The 21,336-nt window shown below is 52.4% G+C and overlaps 1 protein-coding gene across 2 annotated transcripts; it reads right to left on the bottom strand.

The window, feature by feature from the left end:
* Positions 1-1,455: 1,455 nt before the first annotated feature.
* On the bottom strand, positions 1,456-21,214 carry HPN (hepsin). Of its 2 annotated transcripts, none has more exons than XM_061139010.1 (13): positions 21,058-21,214; positions 20,422-20,491; positions 13,793-13,894; positions 13,663-13,704; positions 7,596-7,725; positions 7,405-7,527; positions 7,224-7,264; positions 6,676-6,841; positions 6,384-6,574; positions 2,648-2,743; positions 2,328-2,470; positions 1,981-2,145; positions 1,456-1,786 (listed from the first exon to the last, which is right to left on the bottom strand). In XM_061139010.1, the coding sequence occupies exons 2-13, from the start codon at positions 20,435-20,437 to the stop codon at positions 1,748-1,750; spliced, it is 1,254 nt and encodes a 417-aa protein (XP_060994993.1). In that variant the 5' UTR covers positions 20,438-20,491; positions 21,058-21,214; the 3' UTR covers positions 1,456-1,747. The 2 variants fall into 2 exon arrangements, with proteins under 2 accessions (XP_060994993.1, XP_060994994.1); XM_061139011.1 differs by having other exon boundaries at positions 1,456-1,714.
* Positions 21,215-21,336: the final 122 nt, after the last annotated feature.

Below are 21,336 nucleotides of genomic sequence, written 5' to 3'. Positions count from 1 at the left end.
TTTTCTGTGTCTATTTGTGTTTTAGGAAATTGCTTGGGGACTTGTGGTTGATGGGCAACACATTTAATTTTTATCATGGGAAAATCTTGGGAAACAGGCATCTGGTGGGTGTTTTCCTGCAAAGCATCTCATGTCCAGCAGCACATGGTCAAGCCTAACCAGGAAGCCCCATAATTTAGGAGCAGTGGTGCCCCCTGGTGACCATCTGGGTCCCCCCCCCCACCACCACCAAGATCTGTCAATACTTTTGTGCAGTGGTACCCAACCTTTTTGGTACCAGAGACCAGTTTCATGGAAAATAATTTTTTCATACCCAAGATGGGGAAGCTGGTTTTGGGATGACTCCAGCACATTATATTTATTGTATACTTTAAGGAAATGGCAACCCACTCCAGTACTCTTGCTTGGAAAATCCCATGGATAGAGGAGCCTGGTAGGCTACAGTCCACAGGGTCTCAAAGAGTCAGACACAACTGAGCGACTTCACTTCACTTACTACTATTATTATTACATTGTGATATAATCATAATGCAGAATCAGTGGGAGCCCAGGGCTTGTTTTTCTGAACTCAGGCAGTGACGCGAGCAATGGGGAGCAGCTATAAACAGATGAAGCTTCTCCTGCCCAATGCTCACCTCCTGCCCTAAGGCCTGGTTCCTAACAGGCCACTAACTGGTAATGGTCTGTGGCCCGGGGCTTGGGGACCCCTGCTCTAGGGAACAAAGTGGGTCCAAGGGGAAGCTGAAAACAACGTCCAGCCCAGATGAAGAGATGAGGGGGATGTCTCAGGCTGTGTTCACACCTGCCTTCTATCCACAGGGTCATTTCCCATGGAGATCCACAGTAGATGTCTTTTTTTCTCACTGGGTATCTACAACCATTTCTCCCCCCCCAGAAACAGCACCCATTCTCCTCTGGAGAAGCCCTCACACTCAGGTCATGTAGTTCTTGAGGGTCAAACCTCCTCCCCACCCCAATGCATAGGTGCACAGTGATCTGATGAGGGATGAGCATATGGGCCAAATCTGTCCAGGGAGAGCCAGGCCTGGGACTTTTTTGCTACAGCTGATGGGAAAGAAGCATTCTTTCTCTACTGAGGCCGCTAAGTGGTCCATGGCATATAAACTTGGAGTTTCGGTGGGTTGAGGGGGAACATCTCTATCTCTAGTTGTAGAGGAGACTGCTTGAAAATGAAGCAGACACAGAGAAAAGCAGATGTGAGGGAGGAAGTGAGGCACAGTCCTGAAAAATGTTTGAGCAGCTGGATGGAGACGAGAAGCCAGAGGCTCCAGAGCATTTTCAGTTAAGTGAACCAATTAAGGTCTTTTCTGTTAAGCCAGTGGGAACTGGAGGATTCTGCTCCCTGCCTTGATCCATGCCAGGCCCTAATCGCTCTCCTCCATGAGCCCAAAATGTCCTCTTTTGCTGCTTACAGCTGCACACCAAGAGACCACATTAATCAAAACCATCTTTATTATTTAAAGAGCATCCTGTCATCAGGAGCACAAGATGGGAGGTCCCAGATGGCAGAACAATATTTACACAGGGGGCAGGAGGGTGGTCCCAGGGCTGAGTGGGCCCGCCACTGTGGAGGACCTTGGAGGGAAGAGTATCCTTGGACCTGTGGGCTGGGCCCAAGAAGAAAAATGTTCCATCCCTGGCCCAGGGTGAACCCCATCACGTGGGGCTGGGGCCCCTTAGATCAGCTCGGGCCCTGGAGGCGTGCACAGCGAGGAGAAGCCACAGGTCAGAGCTGGGTTACCATGCCGCTGGCTTCGGAGTGAGTCTGGGGAAAGACAACTAGGGGCTTCCCCCAACGTCCCACAAGTGCCCACCCCTCCCCAGGAGCCCCGTGAAAGCCATCCGTTCCCTAGGGTGACCCTTCTAAGCCCTACAGGTTTCCAGAAAACCCTGCCTCCCTTTCCCGCTCAGAGTCTCAACCCTCCCGCCCTCTGGATCCCATCTGGGCTCAAATTTCACCTTTATGGCCTGGAAGATCCACTCCCGGAAGTCACTGACTTTGGTGTAGACGCCTGGCTTCTGGGCCAGGGCACAGCCGGTGCCCCAGCTCACGATGCCACACAGCCGCCAACGTGGCGTCCGAGAGATGCTATCCTCACACACGAAGGGGCCACCACTGTCACCCTAGTGGGGGACAGAAGGCCTGGCTGGAGGCCGAGACGGCTGGCCAGGAGGCCCTTTTCGGAGGGCCGGGGGCTGTGGTCATAGAGCCCCCTGGCCTTGAGATAGGGAGCCCGACCGCCCAAAGCCCTGTGTCTCCATCCCTGGGGAGGCCGGGGCCCCGGCTGCCCCACAGGATCCCTCACCTGGCAGGCATCAATGCCACCCTCAGGGTAGCCGGCACAGAACATCTTGGGCTTGATCTGGTTCCCGTAGTAGTCGGGGCCGTTGCAGACATCACTGCTGATTATGGGGACTCGGGCCTCCTGGAGCACCCCAGCCTGTTGGCCTGGGGGTGTGCGGGCAAGGCTGGCCGAAGCTGGGGAGCATGCACACCCCCTCCCCTCCCCTCCCAGTGCCCACCTACACCCTCAGAGCCAAGAGGCATTGGCGTAGCCCAACTGCCCTTCCCCAGCCCGGCTCAGAGTCTCCCTAAGGCAGCTTCCCAGCAGAGGACAAGACTTACCATAGTACTGTGTGTTGCCCCAGCCAGTCACGGTGCATATCTTGCCATCCACCAGGGCCTGCCCGGCAGCCGGGAGACACACGGGCTGGATGTACTCTGTGCAAGAGACCACAGCAGTCTGGGCCCCTGCCAGTCTGCCCCGCCCAGGACAAACCTCGCTCCAGCTGCCCCAGCCAACCCTTCCCTCTGTTCTTTCACAATCACTACAACAGAAGTTGCCTCCTATAAACAACAAGGTCCCACTATATAGTGCTGGGAATTATATTCAATATCCTGTGATAAACCATAATGGACAAGAATGTGAAAAAGATATATGTGTGTGTGTGTGTGTGTGTGTGTGTGTAACTGAGTCACTTTACTGTATGGAGGAAATTAACACATCATTGTAAATCACTATACTTCAATACAGGGCTTCCCCAGTGGCTCAGTGCTAAAGAATCCACCTGCAATGCAGGGGACATGGGTTTGATCTCTAGGCTGGGGAGATCCCCGGAGGAGGGTATGGCAACCCATTCCAGTATTCTTGTCTGGAAAACTCCATGGACAGAGGAGCCTGGCAGCTACAGTCCATGGGGTCGCAAAGAGTTGAACACGACTGAAGAGACTTAGCATAGTATCCTTCAATACATTTTTAAAAATAAAAGAAGCTGCCTTCTATTGAGAACTCAGCATGTACTTGCGCCTTTCTGGGTGAATTCCCTTAATATCCCATCAGGTCAGAGAGATAGGGGCTATTACCCCCACTTAAAGAGGGGAATATAAAACCATGTCACTTGTCCAAACCCTTAGATTGAGTCAATGACAGAGCCAAAATTTGAACCCAGGTTGGCCCAATTTCTAAGCCTGTGTTCTTAACCATGGCCCATGGGGCTGCCCCCTACCCAGAGAGTGACTTTGAGAAATTTTAATTTATTTTTTCAATTTTTTGGCCACTGTGGCATGCGGGATCTTCGTTCCTAGAACAGGGATCGAAATCTGTGCCCCCTGCATTGAAAGCGCCTCCCATTTAACTATCGGACCACCAGGGAAGTCCCTTCTGTAAGAAATTTTACAAGGCACTATCATGAGATATTGGACTTCCACCTGTCAAAAATTCATCATAATAAACACACCAGTCTATCCTGTCCACAGTAAGAATGGCATCCCTGAGATATGATGTCCTTGTGCAGTGCACAACCCATGCAAGTGGTCCTGGCAGCCCTGCTAGCAAGCCTTGCTGGTGACTTCACCTGCCTGAGCTCAGAGCTCTCAGGTGCAAAATGGAAAGAATAATCATCCCCCCGCTCCCAGAGGTGTATCGTGAGAAATTGGTGAAGTGTTGAATAGCATGCCTGGCTAACGGGAAATGCTCACGTAACTAGCAATAGTAATAAACAACAACAGCAATGATTGTTAGTATTAACTGAATGCCGGCATTGCTCTAAGCAATTTGGCTCAGATTAACTCTTTTCAGCATTTCAATAACCTTCAGGAGTCATTTAACAGGTGAGGGAAACTGAGGTTTGGAGAGGTGAAGCCACATACACAAGACCGCAGAGCTGCTGAGTATATGACCCCAAAGCCCACACCACTCCCCTCAGCCCCATGTCCAAATGCAGGCCACTCACATGTATTGTTCCCTTAAATGGAGAACTAGTCTCATGGACCATTCAAAAGAAAATAACCATTAAAAATAAGAATAAGGCAGACTTCCCTGGTGACCAGTGGCTAAGACTCTGAGCTCCCAACAGAGGGGCCCAGGGTTCAATCTCTGGTCAAGGAACTAGATCTCACAAGCTGCAACTAAAGATTCCCCATGCCACCACTAAGACCCAGCACAGCCAAATAAATAAACAATTATTTTTTAATCATAAAAAAAAAGACAATAATGCAAACTACAAAATAGTACTGACTTTCCTGGCAGCTCAGCCAGGGGCTTATAGGCACAGATTCCAGAGCCATGCAACTTGGGCTCAAACCTTTGCCATTTGCCAGTTGTGGGAATGTGGGGTATTATGTACCTTCTCTATGTTGGGAATTTTACTCTTATGAAAAAAAACAACACAGGATCATAAGAGAACCCACCCTCCCCAGGCTGCTGTGACAATGAAATGACTGCATGCTTGCGACATGTTGAGGCCGGTGGCTGCACACAGGAGGCACGTGCAAGTGTTGGAGTTCATCCTATCATCACTATTATTGTATTCTTCCATTATTATTTTTTAAGATGTTTTAAAATCTTATTTATTTATTTAAGGCTGTGCTGAGTCTTTGTTGCTGTGAGGGCTTTTCACTACTTGTTGCGAGCCGTAGTGGGGCTACTCTCTGGTTCTGGTGCATGGGCTTCTCATTGCAGTGACTTCTCTTGATGTGGAACAGAAGCCTACAGCGATCAGGCTTCAGTAGTTGTGGTACCTGGGCTTAGTTGCTCTGAATCAGGGAATGCACCTATGTCTTAGATTCTTAACCAACGAACCACCAGGGAAGCCCAAGACTTTTTAATTTTTTTTATATGGGCCATTTTTAAATTCTTCATTGAATTTGCTACAAAACTGCTTCTGTTTTATGTTTGAGTTTTTTTTCTTTGGCAGAGAGGGCATGTGGGTCTTAGCTCCCAACCAGGGATCAAACCCACACCTGCTGCATTGGAAGGTGCAGTTCTAACCACTGGACTGCCAGGGAAGTCCCTCTTTCTCATTATTATTATCATCATCATACTGATGCCTGCTGAAGGTTCATCATCATTGCTATGATAACTTCCTTATCATCAACGTTATTATTATTACTATTACCACCACTCGGTGGCCTTCTGAAAGCTGAAGCCCACAGCCCACTCTTAATTCAAAAGGCATGTGTAGACGAGGTATGAAAGATGTACTGACACCCAGGTGAGTCTTTCTCATTGACAAGGAAATGCTCTGGAGAACTACAAAGGGAATAAATAACTCCTGACTTTCTCATTCATTCATACACTTTTTTTTCCCATTTCTTTCTTTTATTTTGGTAATAGCTTTTTTGGAGATATAATTCCTGTACCACACAATTCACCCACTTAAAGTACACAAGTCAATGGGTTTTAGACAGGTTTTAGATTCAGGGACCAGCCTGCCTGGCAATAAGCAAGGTACAACCACCACCACAATTGATTTCAGAACATTTTCATCACCGCCTTTACCTCTGACCTCCCAACGTTTCTCTGCCATCCCCACGCCTGGGGAACCACTGATGTACTTTCTATCTCTGCAGGTTTACCTGTTCTGGACATTTCATAGAAATAGAATCATATAGAATGTGGCTGTGTAGGTCTGACTTCCTTCTGAGCACAGTGCTGTTCCAGGGTCATCCATTGTGTATCCTGGATCAGTCAGTACTTCATTCCTTTCTAACCTAATATGATTCCATTGTACGGGTCTAGCATGTTTTATTTATCCACATGGCAGATGGTAGACATCTGGGTGGTTTCCATCTTTTGGCTGCTGTAAATAATGCTGCTTATGAACACCCATGCACTAGTTTTTGTGTAGCAATGTATCTTCATTTCTTTGGGGTACGTACCTAAGAGTGGAATTGTGGGGCCAAATGGTAACACTCGCACATAGTTTTCCAAAGTGGCTGCACTAATTGCCCCCACCTAATGAATGCACAGTGAGTGCCCCTGGAGATCATTTCCCTCATCACCATGAATTCTGTACCCTAGCCCCTCCTCTGTCCTCCTGGCCCCTGGAGTCCCCAGGCCTGGGATCAGGCCCAGACGTACCTGTGAGGGGCAAGGTGCCGGAGAGGTGGACCAGGGCGATGTCATTGCTATTCTCCTCGCTGTTGGGGTCTCGAAAGGGGAGATAGCCCCCATGGTAGATGACGGCCTGCACCCCCAGTTGCACACCGTGAGGTGAAGTCTGGGCCACAGCACCAGCAAACACTCGCCATCGTGACAGGACCCGGTTCCGCCTACCGGGGATAGGAGGGGAGGGTGGCCACCTGTCTAGGCACAGCCTCCTCCAGCGCATGGCTCCCCAGCCTCTCCCCTCAGTGCCCTGCGGGACACTCACTCAGGGAAGCAGTGGGCGGCTGTCAGCACCCAGTCCCTGGAGAGCACCGACCCCCCACAGAGATGCGCGCCATCGTAGCGAAGACTGACTTGCCACGGCCACCTGCCCAGGCTGGTGTCCTGGCCGCCCACAATGCGATCGACGGGCAGTTTTCGGTGGCCACAGTCTGTGGGGAGAGGGGCAGTCAGGGGCCAGCGGGAGGCCTGGACCCCCTGCCCCGGGGATCTGAGAGGTCATGCCCCACTCTGGGGAGACTGAGTGGTCACGATCTTAACCTAAGGGGTCTGAGGAACATGGTTCTGCTCTAGGGGGAAGGGGTCTGTCCGAGGAGACACAGCCCCATCTGTGGGGACCTAGGAGGACATGGCCCTACTTTGGGAGTCTGAGGGGATGTGGACCCCCCACCCTGGGGGAGTCTGAGAGGACACAGGTCCATCCTTGGAGGATCTAAGAGGATAAGGCCTGTCTGGGGCAACCTGATGGGCCATGGCCCTGCCACAGTAGGGGCAGGGAGTCTCAGAAGAGGGCTCTGAGTTTTGGGGCCTCACCTTGGCAGCTGGTAGCCAGGAAACGGCCTCTGGGACAGTCGCTGTGGGAGGGACGGGGATGAAGACACAGAGACAAAAAAAGAGGCCAATTAAGACGGAGGGAAGGCACCCGGGGGAGCATGGGTGCCCAGGGGTGGTGGGGCCCGCGGCGTGCGCCCCACCTGCCCGCCGCCCTCCTCACCACACGGAGAGGACCTCGAGCAACCTCCGGGCATGCGGCAGCCTCCCCTCGTCCACGCAGAAGAAGCCCGACGTGCCATTGGCGCCCGCCGTCCGCACGTCCAGCTCCGAGTAGTCCAACGCCCTGGGCAGGGCAGCGGTCAGACCTGCGCCCCCCGCCCTCCCAGCCCCCCACCAGGGGCGCCCGGGTACCTGAGGAAGCCCATCTCCTCGCAGCTGAGCCCCGCCACCCTGGCGTTGGAGCGCGAGGAGCAAAGCAGGCGCCACGTGCCCTCCGTCTGGTCGAACACCGTGAGCCGAGCATCTGCCGGGCCAACCTGCACTGCAGGGCAACAAGAGGACCGCCGGGGTTGCCTTCCCACCCGAGCCCTCCTGGCCTCTTCTCTGCCCATGCCAGTCTAGTCCCGAGTCCTGGCAGGCCCAATCGGAGCACCCTGGGCTCCGCACATTTGTGGCTGCCTCTGGAAGGGCTCAGGACTCAAGTTGGACCAAAGATTGGGGGTCCTAAGACTCTGGCTGCATCACCATGGGAAAACCGGGCAACGTGGGGGAGGGGGCATTCCCCTTGCCACCAGGATTCCTAAACTGGTTGCCCAAGAGCTGAAAGCTAGATTTTTCAAAGTCCACCTTTGCCTGCAGGAGTGGGAATAGGGGGGCAGTGGTGTTAAACCAATGTAGAGGAAAGCCAAGAGATTCTGATAACATTTTTATAGCTCCTTAATGGAATCAGGCTTAAAGAACCTCCAGAATCATTACTTAAGTGAGTTAATAATTTCCCTTTTTGTTTAGCCAGTTTCTTGGTTTTTCCTTTTCTCTTTTGCATCCTGAAGATCCTTGACCAATACATCACATTGCCAAAATATCTGAATAGATTTCTTATAATCTTAAAAAAGAAGAGTTATCTTTTTTCTGCAGGACTTGTCAGAGCCTTGAATATATACTAAGTTGCAGGATAATTATTCAAGCAGAGGATGCATTCATTCATTCATTCAAATGTATTCATTCATTTGTTCATTCAACAAGTGTTAACTAGACACATACTCCATGCCCGGTCCTACATGGGGTGATGCTGGGGGACATAAAAATGATCAAGACATCTCTGGGCTGTACCCTCCCAAGTACAAAGTCCATCTGTAGGGGAGACAGACAGCAATTAAAAAAAAAAAAATCACCCAATCAAACACAGCATCACAAACTGTGAAAAGAGGCAGATACACAGCAAGGCTGCAGAGTGCTTATGGGGGATTCCTCCTCCTGCTTAATGCCCTGAGTGATGCTCCCCTCAGCCCCTCCCAGCCTGCTCCTCACACACGGCCAGAGGACCCTTGCCACACCTAAGCCAGGTCACAGCCCTCCCTTAGGTGTGCTTTAGCAAACACTCAGGCTGTGCCAGGCTCTATTTTGGGCGATGAACAAATCAGACAAAACCCCCAGCTGTGGGGAGCTCAAAGGCCAATGGGTGAGATGGATAACAAATAGGAGGGAGAAGTAAAATAGATGCTGTGTCACAAAAGAAGGGGCCTGGGAGACGAGTCAAGCTTGACAGAGAGGCAGGGGAGTGCTGACATGGGGAGAGACCGGAGGCTGCACTTTCCTATAGGTGGGCAGGGAAGGCTGCACTGAGAAGGTGGTATGCAAGCAGAGATCTGAAGGAGGTGAGAAGACAGGTGAGGGAACAGAGAACTAGGCCAAGAGAATTGCAAGTGCAAAGATCCCAAGGAGGGGGGCGGGGTTGTTGAAGGAACAGCAAGGGGTCTGGGCAGAGTGAGCGAGGGGAGGAGGGGGCGGGAGACAAGACTAGACTGACTTTGACTTTGACCAGGAGTGAGGGCTGAGCCAGGAGGGCCTTGATCTGACTCAGGGGCTCACAGGCACCCTCTGGCTGTGTGTACGGAGCAGACTGTAGGGGGCAGGATGGGACCAGGGAGACCAAGGAGGAGGCTGTGTGATGGTCCAGGAGGGAGACCATGGAGGCGGGGCCAGGGTGGGGACAGTGGAGGAGCAGAGTTCAGATTCTGCACAGAATTTGTGGGTGGAGCCCACAGGGTCGGCTATGACTGGATGTGGGTGGAAGGAAAAGAGGGGCCAAGGGCAATGTCAAGGTGTTCAGTCTGAGCCAGTAGAAGGATGAGCTGCCACTGATTGAGATGGGCGAGGTGGGGAGGAGTAGGTTTGGGGAAAGATCAGCTGTGAACCCCTTTTCTCCAGAGCCTCCTGCATGGCTGGTGTTCTAAGAGCACATTCTGGGACAGTGAATCTGGTCCAAACTCAACTTTGCATCCTTGGAGGAAGAACGTGGTGAGGCCACACCCAAGCTGAGCAGTCTTCCCACAGCCCCACAGATCTGGACAAAGGGAGGCAGAACTTCCGGGGAGAACCCTGTCCTGCTGAGGACAGAGAAAGGCAAAGAGAAGATTTGCATTCACGCCTGAGTGACTCCAAACCCCAAGCTTTTAATGTTGCCTGTGATTGCGGTCATGAAACTAAAATACACCCGCTCTTTGGAAGAAAAGCTGTAACAAACCTAGACAGCATATTAAAAAGCAGAGACATCACTTTGCCGGCAAAGGTCCATATAGTCAAAGCTACGGTTTTTCCATAGTCATGTACGGATGTGAAAGTTGGAACATAAAGAAGGCTGAGTACCAAAGAACTGATGCTTTCAAACTGTAGTGCCAGAGAAGACTCTTGAGTGTCCCTTGGACATTAAGGAGATCAAACCAATCAATCCTAAAGGAAATCAACCCTGAAAAATCAATCCTGGATATTCATTGGAAGGATTGATGCTAAAGCTCCAATACTTTGGCTGCCTGATGCGAAGAGCTGACTCACTGGAAAAGACACTGATGCTGGGAGGGATTGAGGGCCAGAGGAGAAGGAGACAACAGAGGATGAGATGGTTGGATGGCATCACTGACTCAATGGGCATGAGTTTGAGCAAACTCCAGGAGTTGGTGAAAGACAGGGAAGCCTGGTGTGCTGCAGTCCATGGGGTCACAAAGTCAGACACGACTGGGCAACTGAACAACAACAAGACAGCCTTTCAGGCAACTTTCCTCCTAAGGGTTAAACAAAAAAGGCACAGTAATAACACTGGTGAAGGAGTGGGTGGGACAAACGGAGAAAGCAGCACTGAAACATACACATTACTCTATATAAAATCAGTAGCCAGTGGGAAGTGGCTCAACCTGGTGCTCTGTGACAACCTAGACGTGTGGGATGGGGTGGGGAGTGGGAGAGAGGTTCAAGAGGGAGGGGATATATAGCTGATTCATGTTCTTATACAGCAGAAACCAATATAACATTGTAAAGCAATGATCCTCCAATTAAAAATAAATTTAAAAAATAGTAACACTGACTACATTTTCTGGGGATGGGCTGACTCCATGCTATGCGTCATATCTGGGGGGTTCTATCCGACAATCATCCTGGGAGAGAGAGAGAGAGAGACCATCTGTATACCCATCTTACAGATGGGAAAACTGAGCCTTAGAGAGGACATACTTGCCCCTGAGAATATAGCTAAGAACCGGCAAAGTCAGGATTTGAATCCAGACCTGCCTACCTGCATACTCCCTGCTCCTTCTGTGGCTCTCATACGGACCTTATCAGCTCCTTTTCCCCAAATATACTCATGTACGGCCTATACTAGGAGCTTCCTGGTTAACTGGCCTTAATCATGGCTTCCTGTTCTGGGATGGGGCCGGGAATGTCTGGTACCTTCACTGGGTGATATCTACCACCCCTTGAGTTCCCAGACCAAGACTTGGGGTTCAAAACACCAGCTGGGGGTGGGAGTGAATTCTTATTTTTAAATGACTTCTCAGTGCTCCAGAGATTGTGATTTCCAGAAAGTGTGAGGTTTTAGGGGAAAAAAAATTATCATTTTATGGATGTATTTGGAGGGAGGAGCAGAAGGAGGAGGAGGAGGGAGAGAGGAAGGAATATCAAATGCCCCCTCCAAGTATTTTTAAAGCTATATTCTGTGCCACTGTTTCTCACTTTTAAACTCTTTTTTTTTTGTTTGTATTATTTTAAGCCATGCAGAAAGTACGTTCTGGGTCACCTGGTTTGCTTACCAAATTGTCTGATATATTTAGAGATGTGAAAAATCCCAGAAAAGTGAGGTGGGGATATCATTTCTGGGTTGTTTCTGTTTGTTTGTTTTGTAATTTCCCAACGTTTTTGAGAAACCCTAGTGTAACAGGAGGGCACTGTGCTGGCAGCGGCCAAAGTCAGGTCTGAAGTGTGGCCTCATTACTTTTCAGCTGAAGCGCAGGACAAGTTAGTTCACCTCTGAGGTTTGTCTTCATGCTTATTCATTAAACAAAGGTTTCCTGAGCACCTTCTATGCACCAGACACTGTCTACGGCAGTAAACAAAATGCCCCTGCCCTTCTGAAATCACCAGGAGTAAATCATGAGCTGTGTGAAGAGGGTCATAGAGGTGGTAGTGGTGATACACAGAGTGGTTGTGGGGGGTGGAGGGTATAGAGCCTGGGAGCAGAAATGTCCAGCTTGGGAAAGTTAAAGCCTAAAGTCTGAGACACAGAAGTCCGTGTTAACCAAGTTGGCTGAGAGTCAGGCATTGCACGGATCATCACCTCCGCTAATTCTCACCACCCATTTCTAGATAAGGATGCTGAGAATCAGAGAGGGCAGGCCAGGTGGGAGCCTCAGCTCAGTCTGACCCAGACTGAGGACCCAGAAACCTGCCTCTGGGTATGAGCGTAAAGAGGAGGCGAGCAAAGACTGTGGTGCCAGGAGGGTCCTCTGAGAGTGAGACAGAGGCCCGTGGGCCGGGGCTGAAGAGTGCTGGGAGGAAGCATGAGGTGAGGGTGGAGAAGGGCGGTGCCTTAGGAGCCCTGGAGTCCGCCAAGGGTTGGGATTTGTAGCCCAGGGGCAGTAGTGAGCCACGAAGGCGCATCTGGTAGGTTCATGACCCCTCTGCCTTGCCATTTATTCAACGTGCACGTCAGTACAACTCACTGGGCCTCAGTTTCCCCCATCTGCAAAATGGGAGTGATGATAAACGGCCCCAACTTCACAGGGCTCTTGTGCAACGGCTGTAGCCAGGGCCTGGCATACGTTAGCCATCAACACGGCAACTCACTGGGCTGTTTCTTGAGAAACAAGAGAGTATAGTAGTTTTACACAAGCACTGGGTCCAGGCTGTCCTCGTTCCCATCCCTGTGACCTGGGGCAAGTCACTTGATCTCTCCACACCTCATTTCCCCATATTAAAATGGGCCATGGGAGGGGTTTAATGAATTAATACCTGCAAAGCCCTGAGGCCTGTGCCTGGCACAGGTAAATGCTCTGCAAGTGTCAACTGTGGTGATTGACCTTGATGGTGGCTTTCCCGTCTAGATGTCCATTTCTGCTCTTAATGTGAGCTCAGTCCTTTATGGAACTAGATGAGCCTCGTGGGAGTGAAAAATGAGTCCTGTCACCCAACGTCCCCTTTCTTCCTGCTGCCCTGGGCCACAGAATGGTAGCTTGGAGTTAGCATTTAGAAAGATTCATTCATTCATTCCATAATTAGTTTCTACATCTATTAGTTTCTCCACCTATGGAAAAACTTGAATGAACTTTTTGGGCACCCTGGTATTTATTCCTGCCTCCACTTCTCTTCCAGTCAAGCCTAAGTGCTATTCCTGGTGCCATGATGTGCCCACGGTCTGTCCTCTCCAGTCCTCACTTTCTACTTCTGTAAAATGGGAATAACAACAGCAGCTACCACCAAGAAGCGATAGAAAAAGGCTGGCTGAATTCATACAGTACCTCTACCTCTCAAACATGTATTGACCATGTTTCACAATAAGAAACATGTTTACATTATGATGTAGCCCTGAACTTCCATTTCCTGGGGTGAACTACGGCATTGCTCCAAGCCTCAGTTTCCCCATCTGTAAAATGGAGGGAATAACAGTCCCACCCTCATAAAACCCAAAGAAAAGATTAACAGAACTTTTTCTTACGGAAAGAGAGGCACTCTGATTTTTTCAATCGAATCTGTTTCATACTTTTTTAAATGTGGTTTTCATGATTTTCATGTGCATGATTTCATGATGCACTTAATGGATAACATGTTTAGAGTCTGAAGAACACTGGGTTAGACCAGCCACACGGGTACATAAGCACCACCAGCATTCCTGCAGGCCTTCGGGCATTCATTTAAAAAATCCTTTCACTGAGTTCCCACCAGGTGCGAAATTTCCTCCTGGGCTCCCCAGAGGGTCTCAGCCCGCTCTACTCACCTGGATACAGCGGCTCCTGATCACTCCTGAGTAGAACAGTCACTGCGGAGAAGGAAGAAGTGAGGGCAGGCAGGCTGGGGGCTGCCAGGGGCAGGGGAGGGTAGAGGTGCAGGGGTCTGTCCACTCTCACCAATGGCCCAGGACGCTGCCCCGATGCCTGTCAGGAGCAGGACGGTCCCCACAGTGAGAGCTGCCACCTTGGGTCCGGAGCAGCATGGCACAGTCCGGCCACCTGCAATAGACACGGTGCTGGGGCCACTTGCCAGGTCTGTCCTCACTGTGGCAAGGGACCAGCTCTGCCCTGCCCCCCAGGGCTAACTCAGCACGCCTGAGCCTGCCCTGCCCTGGGTCCAGTTTCTTGGGGCGAGCAGTTGGCAGGCCTACCCCGCCCCTGCAGGGAGGATGACTAGGTGCCCAGCCCCCCAGGGCTTCTAGCTGGGAAGCGGTGTGGCTGGGACAGTTGCCACCCTCCCTGCCCACACTCCTGGCACTGAAGGGTCTTCTCCTTTCCAAAGACATTGCGCTCTGTATCTCCTTCTCAGACCTCTCACTTCTGCTAACTTTCCCAGAGGTTCTTGGAGCCTCTTGGGGGCTGTGACCCCTGACATTTGCCCTCTTGGCAACTCTCTTCCCTGCTGTTTGGCATTTCCTCACTGCCTCATTTCTCTCTGCTGTTCCAGACCCTCTGTCCCTGGGAACCCCCCAAAACCAGACCTCTCCCGAAGGACCCAGCTCCAATGTCAAATTGACCCCAGAGGTTGAGAACCTACATTTGGAAATTTGTCAGCCTCGCTTAAAAATATTGGCCTTGGGAATTCCCTGGTGGTCCAGTGGTTAGGACTTCATGCTTTCATGGCTGAGGGCGCAGGGTTGATCCTTCGTCAGGGAACTAAGATCTCACAAACCACATGGCCCAGCCAAATTAAAAAATACATATATTGGCCTTACCCACGGCTATATATGGGACCTTGGGCAGGTACTATCACCTTTTTGAGCCTCAACTTCCTCATCTATTTAATGGGCATCCACCTGGCACTCACCTCTAAAAGTAATACTTGAAGGTTCTTTCAAATAATTAAGAGCCGTACTCTTATCAGATGCCTTATGCGCCAAGCACTGCTCTGAATGCATTAAATTATTCAGTCCTTGTCTCAGTTATGATTCCTATTTTTCAGACAGGGGAAACTGAGGCTCACAGAAGTGGAGCCACCTGCCCAAGGTGACTCAGCCAGGAAGAGGTTAGTACTGAATTGGCACTGGGATCCAGGCCTATAACCACAAAGCCTTGCCACCCTCTCAGTGCTATGTATGGTGGCTGGTGTAGAACAAGTTCTCAATAAATGCTTTTTATTTTTTTTTCATTTTTATTGGTCAATAAATGTTCTTAAATCATTATAGCTATGTGATCTTGGACAACTCCCTTCACCTCTCTGGGCCTCAGTCTTCTCATCAGTAAAATGGGGGTTTATTCACTTGTGGTCCTATGGAGCATCCACTGTGTATCTGGGATTCTAGGCTCTGGGGACACATCCCTAAACAAGACAGCTGAGATGCTGGCTCTTACAGAGCTCACATTTTCATGTGTGTAAAGTGAGGGGGAAACCAAAACAAGCAAACAAGTAAATGAACTTGATCATGTTCAGTACGTGGCCAAGTCTATGAAGAAAATGATATGAGTCGGGGCAGCAGGTCTTCTGTGGGGTATTCAAAAAGGGCCTCCCCAAGAAGGGGCTTTTGAGCTGAGACCTGAGGGCTGAGGCCAGCCAAGCAAAGAGCTCTCACAGAAGGGCACAGTGGGCAGAGAAGAGTACAGGCCAGGGCCTCAAGGCCAGAACAAGCATGGTGGGTGAGAGGCCACTGATGTGGCCAGAACGGCATGAGCTTGCGGAAGGCAGTGGAGCCAAGGCTGGGACCAGCTGGGGAGGCCTGGCAGCCTGAGGAGAAGAGGAATTTTATTCCCAGTGCAACAGGGACCCTGCGGCTGAAAAGCCAATCCTTTGGCTAGGGATGGGGGGACCAAAGAGAAAAGGCCACTGAAAGCCTTCGCTGGGCCTGGCGTGCACCCGACTGCCCCTGGCATCTGCAGGACCTTCCAGTTCTGCCATCTGGGTCACAGCAGTATGGTTGATGGGCACGGGGCCAGGCCAGCACCCAGAAAGGAGCAGGGAGTGGTCCAGGACCTTCCTGCAATGGCTATTGTCTGAGTGTCTTAAGAATTTGAGAACCCAGCCATTCTTGTCCGGTGTTCCTCCCTCCAAAGAGGCCCCAGCGGACCAGACCAGCCCAGCCCCGGCTGGCTGACCCCTCCTTGTCTCCCTGAAGGGGCCTCTCAGGCTCCGTCCCCACCTTGCTGCTGCCGCTGCTTAGCCACTTCAGTTGTGTCCGACTCTGTGCGACCCTGTGGACTGTAGCCCTCCAGGCTCCTCTGTCCATGGGATTTTCCAGGCAAGAATACTGGAGTGGTTTGACATTCCTTTCTCCAGGGGATCTTCCCAACCCAGGGATTGAACCCAGGTCTTCTGCACTGTAGGCAGATTCTTGCCCTCTAAGCCACCAGGGAGGACCCCGTCCCCACCTTGGTCCCCAACCATATTCCTGGTTTCAGTGGGAGGTCCTGGCTCCCCAAGCCATCAGGCTGGTCCTGGGTCCTTTGTTTTCAGACGTGCTTGCGGAGCTTTGGGCCACTCAGAGCCCAGGCTAGAGGCACTGGCATGACTGCCGGGGCAGGAAGCACGGACACCCGGTGTCGCTTAAGGTGAGAGGAGAAACTTGCTCCATGCCCTGTGATTCAGGAGTCTTTGGACAACCCCCAAACAGGTGCCTCTGGTGGGACAGGAAGCGTCCTCACCCAAGTTCACCAGCATGAGAGGCATCCTGACTGCATATCTTTGCCAAGGCAGGAAGTGTCCTCACTGCGTGAGAGGCAGCATCCTGGCGTGATTCGTCAGGGCGAGAGAGCCCAGCAAGCCCGGACCCCCGAGCGTCCTCCTGAGGCTCTGCTCTCTGTTCCTTCAGGGGCGCCAGGCTGCCCTTGTCTCTTCACAGGGCAGTTCCTCTGCCTCCACCATTCGGCTGGAAACCCTCCCAAGTGATGTCCTCGGAAACTCCACTCAAACAGCGCCGCGTCTGTCCTCGCATACTCAACTCCAACTTCCCGAACAAAACCCTCTCCCCATCTGATTTCTGGGACACCACCCTTGTCTGATTTGCTTGCTACTTCTCAATCTCCTGACCCTCCACACGCTCTCTGAAATCTGGGGTTCACAGGGCGGCCCCGGCCTCCTTCCCCTCATGCCTCCCCACTCCACCCCCACAGACTGGGTTGCTTTTCTGTCCCCAGCTCTGGACTCTCCTTAGTCCTAGATCGGGAGTCCTGCAGCCTCTTAGATGCCTCCCCCTGGAATCACCACACTCCATCACACCTCCCAGGTTCCATACTGGCCTCCACGTCTCCCTAAGTCCCCAGGTCCCGTCTCAGAGGTCCTCATCCGCAGGTCTGTCCCTATGTGCAGAACACCTCCCTCTCCCCACGGCTCAGGCCTCCCGAGTCTCTCCTGCCCACTCTCTCCTCCCCTGCCCCCACCCCCTCCAACCCCTGGGTTCAATCTCTCCTTCTGGTCCAGCCTCCACATGGAAACCTGGGGGATCTTCCCAAAGAGCAAATCCAACCTGTCCCTAGAACCCTCCATGACTCCCCAGTGCCTCTCAGGACAGAGTCTAAGGCCCTCAGCCCAAGGTGCCAGGCCCTCTAGGATGTAAGCACAGTGATCAGAGATTTGGGGGTTGAACATGTTTTCCCCAATTCCCAGACAGCCATAAGCGTCCTTACCAGACAATTGATAGAGCTTCCAAAAAGCAACCAAAATGACAGGACTTATAACACGACATAACTTATAACATGACTTATAATGACAAGGTAAAGAAAAGAAAAGAAAGAAATGAAGAATAACCACCTGCGCCATCTTGTGGACAGAGCCAGCACTGCCCGCGCATGGGCCAGCTTCTCACCAGAGTCCTAAACTTGGTCCAGCCTGCGTGTATCATCACCCTCCCAGCTCCATTTCCAACTTTACCTCCAGAAATCCCGAATTATCTACATGCCACCATACACCTGGCAGATTGTCACCCCCAGCTGTTAGCCTTGCTCTTCTCTCTGCCTTCTCTGCTCTTCTCTCTCCTGCCTCATTCTGAGTGTCAACTCAGATATTACCTCCTCTGATTCGGGGTCCCCAGGGAGCGCCAAGAACCTCACCTTGGGCGCACTTCACCAGCAGAATGGTAACACAAATGTTAGCATAACCGCAGCTCTCAGAAGACACACCAACCCTAGGCCTGTCCTAACCCCATCCTGCCAGTGTGTGTGTCAGTGACAAGCTGCTTCAGTTGTGTCTGACTTTGTGACCCTATGGACTGCAGTCTGCCAGGCTCCTCTGCCCATGGGATTCTCCAGGCAAGAATACTGGAGAGGGTTGCCATGCCCTCCTCCAGGGGATCTTCCCCACCCAGGGATCAAATCTGCGTCTCTTCTGTCTCCTGCATTGGCAGGTGTTACCACTAGCGCCACCTAGGGAGCCCAACCCCATCTTGCAGTTGCCTGAAATCCTTGCAAACTATCAATGAAGGAACATATCATTTATCACCATCCCCGATGTACATACAGATGAGGAAAGGAAGCCCAGAGAGGTTCAGCCACCAAGCCAGGTAACCCAGCAAGTAAGCCCAGGCTTGCCAGGATGGTAGGACTCCCCTCCAAGACTAGGACTGAGCTGCCTGGAGATGTACTGAAGCCCACTGTGTCTTGGTTGTCTGTCCTCAGACCAGTCCCTGGCCGTCCTTCTGGACACACTCCACTTTTCTTCTCTGGTTCATTCACCCATAGGCTCCAGGCCTGGTGAGTCCCTTCAGTGGGCTCCAGGAAGGAAGGTTTCCAAAGGCGCAAGGCTCTGCCACACACCTGCTCAACAAGGGAGCAGTGCCTTCTCCCAGGTCACTGGGAGCCTGGTGGCTCAGGTGGTAAAGAATCTATCCACAATGCGGGAAACCCAGGTTATTGAACCTGCATTGGGAAGATCCCCTGAAGAAGGTAATGACTATCCACTCCAGTATTCTTTCCTGGAAAATTCCATGGACAGAGGAGTATGGTGGGCTACAGTCCCAGGGATTGCAAAGAGTCGGACACAAATAACACTTCACAGTTGGATGGTTTGCGGTCTGATTTTCTAGCTGTGCTGAGACACAAGGAGGCCAGTGATCCATATCCATCATTTCAGCCAACACACTCAGTGCTTCCTGCGTATCATGGCATTTAAATCCTCACACCATCCTATAAGATGGACATTAGTACTGCTTTTTTATTTTTATTTTTAGCGGAGGAAGAAATGAGGCCCAGAGAGGGTGAGCCACTTGCCCAGGGCCTAACAACTAGAAAGTGATACTGCCTGGGACCGAAACCAACTAGCCTGGTTCCAGGAAGAAGAGAGAGAGTCAGCCCCAGCCGGGGAGGGCAGGAAGAAAGAGCCACCCCTAACTGGTCTCCTCCAGCTGGCTCTCAAGTGTGAAGTAGGTTAAGAGGGAGCCAGGAGGCCTGGAGCCCCTGCCAGGGGCTTCCATAAGCCTTCGAGTGTCCGTCAAACCGGAGGCGTGGTTTCTCCCTACCATCCCTGGGGTGGTTTCTCTGTTGTTTCTCTTCTCTTCATCCATCCAGACCGGGTCCAAAGTCCTCCCTCTGCTCTGCCCACAGCGTGAGGAGGTGGGAGGAACGTCTGGAATCGGTGGGGGTCTTGGGCCCCAGGTCTCCAAGTTGGCCAACCTCTGCCATGACAGCTCTGGGGCACCCCGCATCTGGGGCACCCCGCATGTTTTATGAACGAAGTCCCACGCTGGTGCCTTGTGCGTATTCTGTGCTCCCAACAACCTCATGTAGGTAGGTAGGTAGCATTAGAGCCCACGCTTGACCCAGGGGGAAATGAAACCCAGAGGAACGACGACACTCCCATCAATCGCACAGTAAAATCAGTGGCAGAGGAAGATTCGAAGGCAGCCCGGTGGGGCTTCCCTGTTGGCTCAGTGGTAAAGAGTCCGCCTGTCAACGCAGGAGACTCGGGTTCCATGTGGGATCCAAGAGGATCCCACATACCGCAGAGCAACCAAGCCTGTGTACCAGAACTATGGAGCCTGTGCCCTAGAGCCTGGGAAGCACAACTAATGAGCCCATGTGCCCCAACTACTGAAGCCTGAGTGCCCTAGAGCCCGTGCTCTGCAACAAGAGAAGCCGCCGCAATGAGAAGCCCTCGCACCGCAACTAGAGAAAAGCGTGCATGCAGCAATGAAGACCCAGCACAGTCAGAAATAAATACATGAATAAATAAATAAAATTATATATATATCTATATTAAAGGCAGGCCTCTGCTTTCGATTAGAGTCTATGTCCTGAACGATGATAGCTAGTTTCCCCACCTTGACCCCAAGTAAAGGACAGGTCCAGAGGTAGCTGAGAAATCACTGGGGGGTGAGGGGAAACTGAGGCAGGGAGCCAGGAAGGTCATATGGGGTGGCCGGGAGGCAGGTGGTGTTGCAGCCCCACAGAGAATTTGGTTAATAGTTAATTAGGTGGAGGAGGCTTCAGAAGGGGGTGGGGGTGGGCCCACGAGGGGGTGCCAGAGAGAGGGGGCTCCAAGGGAGCGGAGGGCTGGGAAGACAGCACAGAGGGAGGGGAGGGGCGCCAGGCAGAGCTCCGGTCTCAGGGACAGGGGGACTCACCCTCCTTCTCCGCCATGTCACGGCCTCTAGTTAATGATTCCCCGGCTGACCTCTGGGGCCGGGGCGGGACCTGTGGGGAGATGAACAAGGGGGAGGCAGGGCCTGGGGGAGCCCAGCCCAGCCCCTGTGCCCCCAGTCCCAGGCGCCCATCCAGGGAGGCTGAGGGACTGGGCCCTGGCCAGAGCACGCCGTGATCACGGACACAGACTGGGCTGGGTTCAAGGATGGGGTCAGTGTGTGACCAGCAGCTAGGGGGATGATGGGATTTATAGCGCCGGGGGACCCTGGGCCTGGGCCGGGGTGGAGAGCGGACTGAGGGGCCTGAATTCCTGGGTCTGAGGGCGGAGAGCTGGAGGCCTCAACTCCTGGGTCCTGGGAAAAGAGAGGTTTGGGGGCCAGGACTGTTTCTTATGAGGGAGGGGCGGCACAGGGGCCTGGACTCCTGGGTTGGAGGGAGGAGGAGCCCGGGACCCGATCTTGGGAGTCTGAAGAAGGGGGGCTGGAACTCTGAGGTCCTTGGAGAGAAGTCCGACTGGCCCCTCTCAGAGCACCTCTGTTGGGAAGTGGGCATTAGGGTGGGTAGGGGTGAGGGGACCCATGTCCGGGGGACAGGAACCTGAGGACCCTGCTCCTTACCCTGGGGTCCGGCAGGTGGGGGCGGAGCTGAGAGACGGTGCCGGTTTAGGGTCAGTCTCCAGGCCTGGGCAGGAGCATGGTGGCCCCGCAGCGGCGCAGCGGGCCCCGGAGGCAGCGGCAGCGGCAGCGCGAGGGGCCTGCTAGGCCTGGCTGCCTCACCTGAGGAGGAGGGGGCGGGGGAAGGGGCGGGGAGGGGCTGGGCCAAGGGATTGGCAGGGCTGGAGGCCACCTGGCTGGTGGGACAGGGTTTGCAAGGGGCTGGACCGGGGGCCCAGCAAC

The sequence above is a fragment of the Dama dama genome, chromosome 4 (genome assembly GCF_033118175.1).
Source record: "Dama dama isolate Ldn47 chromosome 4, ASM3311817v1, whole genome shotgun sequence".
Taxonomy (NCBI): domain Eukaryota; kingdom Metazoa; phylum Chordata; class Mammalia; order Artiodactyla; family Cervidae; genus Dama; species Dama dama.
The sequence above is the reverse complement of the archived record's forward strand: the minus strand, read 5'-3'. Positions and strand labels throughout refer to the sequence as shown.